This window comes from Aristolochia californica, unplaced genomic scaffold (genome assembly GCF_029961685.1).
Source record: "Aristolochia californica isolate CCGP_79_NKW_82.1479 unplaced genomic scaffold, dmAriCali1.0.hap1 SCAF_12, whole genome shotgun sequence".
NCBI classification, from domain to species: Eukaryota; Viridiplantae; Streptophyta; class Magnoliopsida; order Piperales; family Aristolochiaceae; genus Aristolochia; species Aristolochia californica.
In genome coordinates, this window is record NW_027181793.1 from 24,255,809 (window position 1) to 24,265,515 (window position 9,707).

General features: G+C 38.1%; 2 protein-coding genes across 2 annotated transcripts; one reads left to right on the top strand and one right to left on the bottom strand.

The window, feature by feature from the left end:
* The first annotated feature begins 850 nt into the window (after nt 1-850).
* LOC137946105 (GDSL esterase/lipase APG-like) lies at nt 851-2,928 on the top strand. Its single transcript, XM_068792286.1, has 5 exons — nt 851-1,416; nt 1,526-1,656; nt 1,753-1,986; nt 2,092-2,347; nt 2,483-2,928. The coding sequence occupies exons 1-5, from the start codon at nt 1,161-1,163 to the stop codon at nt 2,674-2,676; spliced, it is 1,071 nt and encodes a 356-aa protein (XP_068648387.1). The 5' UTR covers nt 851-1,160; the 3' UTR covers nt 2,677-2,928.
* A 1,283-nt stretch (nt 2,929-4,211) lies between these two features.
* LOC137946416 (uncharacterized) lies at nt 4,212-9,169 on the bottom strand. Its single transcript, XM_068792696.1, has 2 exons — nt 8,851-9,169; nt 4,212-4,460 (listed from the first exon to the last, which is right to left on the bottom strand). Exon 1 carries the CDS (start codon nt 9,141-9,143, stop codon nt 8,868-8,870), a length of 276 nt encoding a protein of 91 aa, XP_068648797.1. The 5' UTR covers nt 9,144-9,169; the 3' UTR covers nt 4,212-4,460; nt 8,851-8,867.
* Between the last annotated feature and the right edge of the window lie 538 nt (nt 9,170-9,707).

The following is a 9,707-nucleotide window of genomic DNA, read 5'->3' on the forward strand; positions in this document are numbered from 1 at the left end:
ATTCTAAATATCTAGTCTATTGAGTACTTTGTATTTTAAGACACGAGTTTATTGCATGAGTCTTCTGGGTGAATCAATAATTCGAGCCTAAAATCACTGGGAAAAAGAATAAAAAGGAGGAAAAAAAAAATGAAATCACTTACAGAACCGTATCTTACACAAAAAGTATTTGCGATTTCTAATCGGTGTCTTTACTACGATGCAGAATCAGAGTTATTTATATATGTGGGTCTCACGTGAATGGACAGCCATGATTCTATCTCATGCTGAGAGAGCTCATAAAATCTCAGGGACACAAGAGGATCAATCTGCAAATCATGCATGGGCAGTGAAATCAAAATATAGGATGAGAACAGAGAAAGATGCTGAAGAGAGATTCAGATTTGCCAGCTGATTAAGATAATAGAGGAGGTCTTCAATAAAAGTAGGAAATGTTTTCTGTAACAGTAAAAGATGGTAATCAAGGAGCTCACTCAAAATTGTTCTTCTTTGTTTTTTTTTTTTTTCCTCTTTTGTTATTTTGGCATCCTTTAAATTGGATCTCCAAACGTTTTTGTAATCTAGAAATTAATTTGCCTGTGGCTGGAACTGACACGAATTTGTTACTACCACAATTGTGGTAGGTAAAAAGTAATGGAATATCTATCAGTTTTTGACCAATTTACTACAGATATTCAAAATCTATTATTGCTGTTTGCCTGAAAGAGTAAGGTGGTAGTAGGCTTTTAATTGCAAGCACTGGTGCAGTGCACTTCATCGTTCACACCACCCAACTCTCTCCCAACCACCAGTGGTGACTCAAATGTACTAGAATATTATCATCAACAGTGACCTACAGCTGAGCTTTAGTTGTGCTTTAGTTGTTGTAAGCTGCAACTTGTGAAGCCCTTAATGGTTAATGGAGTCGGGAAGACAGCATCATCTCCAGACAACCCACATCTTTTATCTCCCTCAACCACATGTCACAGCTCATCTGAAGCTGCTTGTGTCTTCATGAGAGCTGCTTTTAATGCTTTTTAACAACTACAAGGACCAGAAAAGAACCTCCTTGGGGATATTAATCTTCACAGCCTTTGAGGGATCCGAGTCCTCTCAAGTAAGTCGTCGTTCATCATCACAGAGTAGAGTTGCGGTAGAGGAAGAAGGTGAAAGGGGGCAAGATGATGAACCCCAGCAGATGTTTGGGAGTGTTTCTCACCATATCATCCTTTCTCTTCTCCTCCATAGCCAATGCTCAGACAGATACCACACTGGTTCCTGCTGTTATCACTTTTGGTGATTCAGTAGTTGATGTGGGTAACAACAACTACCTCCCCACCATCTTCAAGGCGGATTTCCCTCCTTATGGGAGGGATTTCGTTAATCACTCCCCAACTGGAAGATTCTGCAATGGCAAGCTGGCCACAGACATCACAGGCAAGCGGAAAACTTGTTAATTACTTGAAGATTTCTAACACAAATAACAGTCAGTCACTTAGAAGTAATTTTTGTCGGGATTTGATTTTTTTTTGTTGCACTTTTGCAGCTGAGACTCTGGGATTCACCACCTTCCCTCTTCCCTATCTGAGTCCCAAGGCCTCTGGCAAGAACCTTCTCATAGGAGCCAACTTTGCTTCTGCAGCATCTGGTTACTATGAAAAAACAGCCATATTATATGTAGGTGGTTTCTTTTTCCTCTCCTCGTTTCTACAGAGAGCTGAAAAGTGAGTGCTAGATCTGGAATAAAAAACTTGACATCTTCTGCACCTGCAGCATGCAATTTCATTGACTCAACAATTGGAGTATTTCAAGGAATATCAATCCAAACTGGCAAAAGTAGCTGGAAGTGCCAAATCTTCTAAGATCATATCGGATGCCCTGTACATAGTGAGCGCTGGAAGCAGTGATTTTGTGCAGAATTACTACATCAACCCAGTCCTTAACAAATTTTATACTGTTGAGCAGTTCTCTGATATACTCGTCCAGAGCTTCTCGAGCTTTGTCACGGTACTCCATTTTTTTACCTCCATTATCGATCTTTAAGGTGGCTTCTGACCATGTAAGCGAACAACTTAAAAGTGCTGAAATATTCTAGTTCTGTTACTGATATAGGACCTCTATGGGCTGGGTGCCAGAAGAATTGGAGCAACATCCCTCCCACCACTTGGGTGCTTGCCAGCCACCATCACACTTTTTGGTTATGGGAGCAACAAATGTATTTCAAAGCTTAATAGTGATGCACAGTCGTTCAACAAGAAGATAAACTCTGCTGCCAGCCAGCTACAGAAACAGCTCTCTGGACTCAAGATTGTGATTTTTGACATCTACACGCCTTTACATGATCTAGTCGTGAAGCCTCCCAAATATGGTAATTTCATTTACTGCTCTTCCCTGTTCTTTTCGTGACAGATGTGTATAGTTCAAATGTCAACTGAACACTGTGAACACGAACAACACTTTTAGAAGATAAGGTCTCATCATTTCCACTGTTAAATTGCTTCAGGTTTTACTGAATCTCGCAAGGGTTGTTGCGGAACAGGGACAGTGGAGACATCAATTCTGTGCAACCCAAAGTCCGTAGGAACATGCAGAAACGCCACCCAGTATGTGTTCTGGGACAGTGTCCACCCTTCTCAAGCTGCCAATCAGGTCCTCGCTGATGCCCTTCTCATTCAGGGCATCAACCTCATTTCCTAGTTCTCCATTGCCTGCAGTATCTTTGCTTCGCCAAGGAAGAAATAATTCTGAAGTGGGATTGTTATCTCTGGTGAATATGTACTTCGATTGCTTCCCTTTCGTTTCTGCTTTCTATATCAAACCGGAAAGTGTATGTGAAATTATTTTAGTGGGAATAATGTAAACGGATAGTGTGTGAAAGATGAAATGTTGGTTTCTCAAAGTTTGATGAATTCAGAATCATATTAGTGTCTGACCAACTACAACTGCTCACTCTAGGGAGGATGGCTGGTGGATAGAGTGCTTCTACTCTTTTCTAAGAATTCATTCATAAATATAACATTTTGTCGAAATTTAGAGCACCAATATTAGTTTGTTATTGAACGCAGAACGAATTTGGTCAATCGAACCGGATTTCATCGGTCTTGATCAACCAATTAAAAATAAAAATGAAACTGTTCTAACATGCAATAGGAAGAAAGAAGGGCATCCCTCCCCCTTTTTTTTGTCGGCTAAGGTGAGCCTCCTATGTTAGTAGTGTGATTTATTAAATCTGCGGGGCTATTTTTTAACACTCTCCGATACTTTGGGTCTATGGCTCATTCCACAATGATTAGCCAACTTGAAAAAAAAAATCTTTAATTAAATTCAAGATATTTATACTCGTTAATCTACGTAAAATTATTCATATTATTCATTAACAAGTAGGAGGTTGGGGTGAGTCTCCCCCGGCCATTAAGAGGGCAATGACTTTTCCTCCTTATATAGCTGAGGACTTACCTCCCTCGCCTTAAATAAAAGGAGAGGGATGCCAAGAGGTTAAGTTAGGGCACCCCAGCCATCAAGAGGGCAATGACTTTTCCTCCTTATATAGCAGAGGACATGTCAATTTACCTCCCTCGCCGTGTCAATCTGGTCCCTCCCACTAGAGAAAAGGAGGGTGGCGTCTATGGTCCCTTGTTGAGTAGGGACTCTCCCCCATCTCCCGAATCACTACTTTCGCTTTAACAAAAGGAGAAAGGTCCAAAAGCCGGTGGGGAATCCCTCCCTTCACCATTCCAAATTTCTGAAATACACAGGCAATTAACCCCTTTAGTCGATCTTGTAAGTCTTTAACAGTATCGAGACTCGATATCTTTTTATTGATCCTTAGGCAGGTTCGATGGGCCACAAGCAACTACCCATCTTAATAGTCTCGTGAATGGGGTACCGGTAGCTCTTTATTTCTGGAACAAGTTGGTGATTGCAGCCGCTCGTTCCAAGCTAATTTAGATTTCCAAAAGGACAAAATGCCTACATCAATGCTGTAAAGCACAAAATGCGATTCAATAGTCATTGACGAAGTGAATAAAATCAAGACTCCATTCATGTGCTTCTGACGATTTCCGAGTCCTAGACAATTAAAAGATCATTTTCTTTTCTTTTTTCTTACCGTTCACCAAGACCAAATGAAGCCTTGAGAACTGGTAAACCCATCCAAGCTAGTGCTATCTGTTACTGCTTTTATCCAATGGAGTAACCACTTCCATAAAAAAAGCATGGGAAGGAACAAAACGAAACAAAAAACAATAACCTTCCAAACATGTCAAAGATATAGTGCATATTTGTATATTACGATAGACATATGTGAAGAACGACACCAGTACACAGAATGAGAGCAAACAACCTAGTTTCTTCAAGCACAACTTATAACTACATTGACTGTAACCGCAGCTTCAATCCAAAAATCCAGCAAATAAGGTACACACTAGTCCATCTTTTGACATTATTTCAAATCTAGCACAGATCCACCACAATTGCCTCACCTGCATCCCAGAAAAGTTTTCTTCTCAGAACTTATTCAACTTCAATATAATGAACAGCTGGACCAGAACATCCATATGCACAACAAACTATCCATAAGTTTTAAAGTGTATCGAGGTAAACAGGATTCTATATATTAAAAAGTTGCAGAGCAGGTTTATATAAAATGAACTGCTTAAAAAGGAAAAAATCATTAAAACATTAAGATAGTTCCAGTAGTGCAAAGTAGAAAAAATTACACTTGGTGTGATTCTTCCCACAAATGTTTGAGCTACCAAATGAGAAACAGAATGAACTCAAAGAAATTATCAGCAACAAAAATGATCATTTACACACTAAGATGAAGGAAGGGGGGTAATGAAATTCAACAAAGCCTTTTTAAGAAAGCCAACAGAGCCAATATATGCATATGTCAGTAAAACCCTCTCATTACAGTTAATCAACCCTGCACATGACAGATTTCCTCAATCTTCACATTGGTCCCTCAACAAGTTCTGATTCAAGGACTCATACAGAAGCTTCCTCTCAAATAGCATATCAGCCAGAGATTAAGGACCTCAGGTTTTAAATATGATTTAAAAAAAAAAAAGTAACAGCCAACAGCTAAGTGAAGCAAACAAGACTTCTCTTCTTCCCATGTACTAAGCCCAAAAGAACAGAGCGTTTGTAAAAAAAGGTTGAAATACTTTAAGGTGATAATAGAATGATACAGTAGCATTCAATCAACAGGAAATGAGCTAAATTGGATATTACTGTTCCTTCATAGATGAAAAAAGGTCCTATTCCCTGCATAGCTTGCAATAAGAAAGTTTCTAATCTTCATTGAATAGGAGGAACGTCCACATTGGAGGACCATCGACTAAGTCAGAAATTACAGAAGATTCTAGAATGCTCCACTTGACAATTCACCAATAAATCTCTTCACAAACTCAGAAAAGAAATCAATTAACCCTTGAAATCTTCAAAGTGCGATATTTTTCCTCCCTTTAAGTGCCGAATAAACCATTTTACAGTTTAAAAAGAAATGCTAACTGAAAACTTTAAGCTCAAACAAGAGAATTCAAGACATTAACCAGCTTCCTTTCGCCCCAGATTCACCCTCATCATCACCACACCTTGTCCCGTTTGTGTGGAAGTCAACTATATTATTACTCCATTCTGGTCCATTAGCTACTTCTGATGTTAAATTGGCCACCACTAAGTCTTTGCTAATTACTTCCATCCAGATCACTTTCAGCACTCTTTTATTTCCTACCAATCCCTCAGTCAGTATCAATAGTAGCCTTTTAACTGGTGCACTTACGCCATCTCAAACAATTTTTTTATATTCTCATTTATTGGGTACTATTCCCTGATATGTTCATTTCCTATTTTCTCTATGATAATTTTGCAGAACTTTCACCTTGACCTGTCTCAAGTCTACCACTCTCATCCTTTGCTGAAAACCACAAATTCATTCCAAAAAAGTAACATTCTTATAGGCCTTTTTTTTTCCTTTTTTTTTTTTGTTGTGGGGAGAGGATGAGATTTGTCAAGGATTTTAGTGCATAAATAATGTAGCTTGAAAAAATGTTAAACTCCCTAAGAGTAAACTCATCTGGCTGGTGTTTATAAAATCTTTTTCACATAGAACTGAAAATGTTTGTGCTGACTATAGAGAATATTCATTAGAGGTTAGTTTGAAGTATTTTTTTTTTTTCACACCTAAACAAACTTGATTTAGCACTCAAAATCCAACTCAAGATTCAGGCGTTATGATACTATGTAACTGATGTAATACTATATTTGGAATGTTGAACCCCATGCTCTAGTGAGATTCAACCCATAGACCTCACACTAGAAACCTCCCCATGTAACTGATGTAATTCTCTAAAAATCTTTCACAAACAAGAAGAAAAACACTTGTCATATGCCCAATAACCCTTAGCTTAGTAATCAAACCAAGCAAGAAGCAACCAAAACAATAAACTGGTCCAGGATAGGTCTACCTGACACATTTCACCTCCTACAGAAGATAAAAATATTACAGATAACATTGAAACCCTGCTAAATCATATTAGAGACAGCAAAGTAATCCAAAAAAAAATCTCATAATTTTAGATCCCAAAAAACATAAATTTTGCAATGACAACGATCACATTTTGGAAAGTCCAATTCTCATAACTCACTTTTCATGGCAATTGCAATGATCACATCCAAAAACTCATGGATGCAGACCCTGTAAACTTGTCCATCAATTTGCACAAAAATTACCAAAATAAAGTAGAGAGAAAATATCAGTAAAAAAAACAACTTTAAAAAGTAAAATTTACATTTTTATCTTAATTCCGATGTCTTGAACAACTTTCCTACATAAGATTACTCCATGACATAATTATGAAGATATTTCAGATATTTTCCCAAAACACCAGCTTGATCATGTCCTTTTTCTTAATAACCCTGTAACCCTTCTTGAACAAAATGTGCAAAAATACTTTTACTCGAAAAATTAAAGGACAACTTTTTGTAAAAATGATGACTTGATTGTCGCTTTTTCCACAGGGAAAACTGTTTTTTTTATAAGGCAAATTTTATTCAAAGCAAAAAGCCAAAGAAAAAAAACAAAGGACTAAGGAGGACAGGATACCCATTAGTCATTACAACAAAAGATTGTTGGGAGACCCCTTGCTTAGCCAAAGAATTGGCTGATCTCGGCACATGAATCCAAGTACAATCAAACTAAGAAGATACATCTACAATTTCATGAAAATACTGCAAGAGTCACCAAGGGTAAAAATTCTGGGAGCACCAGCAGATAACTACTCTGGAATCTCCTTCTACCCAAAGCCTACCACCAAAACTCTCTTTGAAGATGAGCAAGCCATGCCAAAGGCTTTGGATTTCAGCATTGGTGAAGTCAGAAGAGCAAGTGGCCAGAAAAGGTGGCAAAGGTGACACTTTCATGATTCCAGAAGGCACCTCCAATCCCAACAAGACCAGGATTGCCCAATGCCCATCCGTCAAAATTGAGCTTAAAGACTCCTTGCAGGGGATGAGACTATTCAGCCAGAAAAAAAGGTTTATGATATTTAGGCACAAACTCAGGTCGAAGAGAATGAACCACCTCAGCATGATAACATCCGAAGTTCCCAGTATCATGCATTTTATCTTAGACTGGAGAGACTCATTTCCAGTGAAAACCCAATTTCCTGTCTATTAACATTCTAGACAAACCGATGTTGTCGACAGCCCTTTCCTTGCGAACAGACTTCCTAGAAGTTTTAAGTACTAATCACAAACGAACTTCACACAGCTTAACCACTAATGACTAAAGCAACCACGAACATTAGCTTGTGTTGGGACTGCAAGACCATATTCATCTACAATAGAGAATATGAACATTTACCCCTATCAACCAAACACGCAGGTAAAAACATTAAGGGTCTTCAGAAAGAAGCTTCATACATATATTTCGCTATAAGATATGTATCGAGCGACTTCAATAAGGACCTCACTGCTACAGATGAATTGAGTTGTACTCAATAGCCTGTCCCCTTCAAGCCACAATGACTCATAATCATCTTTCAAATCCACTCAGAAATCGAAACTTCAACTAACAAGCCTTCCAATGCATGTATTCATATTCATGGTTACAATATCGCATAGATTCTTAAAATCTCTACATGGCTCATGTTCATACCAACGAATTTTTCTATTTTTGGTGATTAGAACTTGCCTCCAGAATTCACTGATCTCAAGCAGGACCAAAAAAATGGATAATGCTTCATCAGATCATTGAGAGGGGAATAACCAATGCTGGTTCTTGGGAATTATTACACTCGATTCAGTAGTGTCGAACTTACTAAATATTTTACACCAACACTTATAAAATGGTATTTTCACTGTAATTATTATTGAATTGTAATTACATCTGCACTTAAACTGAAGGCCGTGCCATAGATACGTACCTGATGACGTTTAAAGTCTTATCTACCCAGAAAAGGCAAAAGCCCTCTAGAAGCTACTGACGCATGCTTCAGAAGAGCCACAGCATCGCTTAGGACAATAAGGAACGCACTCACAGGGTAACAAATGAGTGAAAGCTGATATCAAACAGCTACAGCAACATTAAAACTGCCAGAATTAAACGAAACCCCTTATCCTTGGGCAGATTAGTTTCTGTAGCCTGAGGAATTCTCTCCCGAAAAACAGAGGAACATTTCTATAAATCTCACAACCCCTTCTGAGCCATAATCTCATCGATTAAAAAAGTTGCGTGAATCAGTTTATCAAACGTAACAAATCCTAGAATAGCTAGACAAAGATTCCGTTTAGCTTCTGAATCCATGTGAACAAGATAGAAACAAATTATAAAAGGTTTTCCAACTTTCGATATTAATATTATTATCTGACCTGAATAAAGGACCGGTTTATCTGGTAGAGGTCCTGTCATCTTGAAGGAGGTCGTCATAAGGGTCTCTTCGCCCGGGGGCTTGGCTGATCGTGGCATCATAGAAAAGCTGCGCGTTGTGGCGTTCAAATGTCCAGAAGCCGTAGGGACGAAGGGGGAGATTCCACATCTCCTTGGTCTTCTTGCACCGTTCCATGACGGCGTATGTGTGCTCCCTATGCGCGCGATCTCTCTCCTTTGGATCTTCCATCAACCGAAGGATCAGATTCTCGGCAAACTCCATGATGAACCCCATCCTCGATTCAGCTCTTCTCTCTCAGCTTCTATGAACAGAGGCATAATATACAACTGACGTAAACCTACGTTGGCAACAGGCCGGATCTGGGCCGGATTTTTTGCTTTGGTTTTAAACTGATTGCTTTTTTACATTATGCAGCCCATATTAAATCTTTACCGAACCCGTCATCTGAAATTTTATTATATTTATAATTTTATATATATTTTTTAAAATAAGTCTTCCTATGTAAAAATAAAATCTCATTCTAATAATTTGAGCATAACTAGAGTTGTTCATATTTGACTTGTTAATAGTCATTTCTTGTTTTGATGAAAGACGCTCAAATAGTCAAATACGAATAAATTATTCTCAATTTATTTTTCACTTTATTTTTATATTAATTTTTTGTCTCCCATATTTTCATTCTTATTTCTTTTACTGGTACATATACCCATGTCACAAGAAAGATATCACTTTTTAGAGAAAGTGGGCATTACCCGTTTTAGGCGCATATTTGCATGATTATTAGCGTGAGTATGCATGTATTGCTAATTTGTTAAAAAGTAATCAATTCATTAGTGG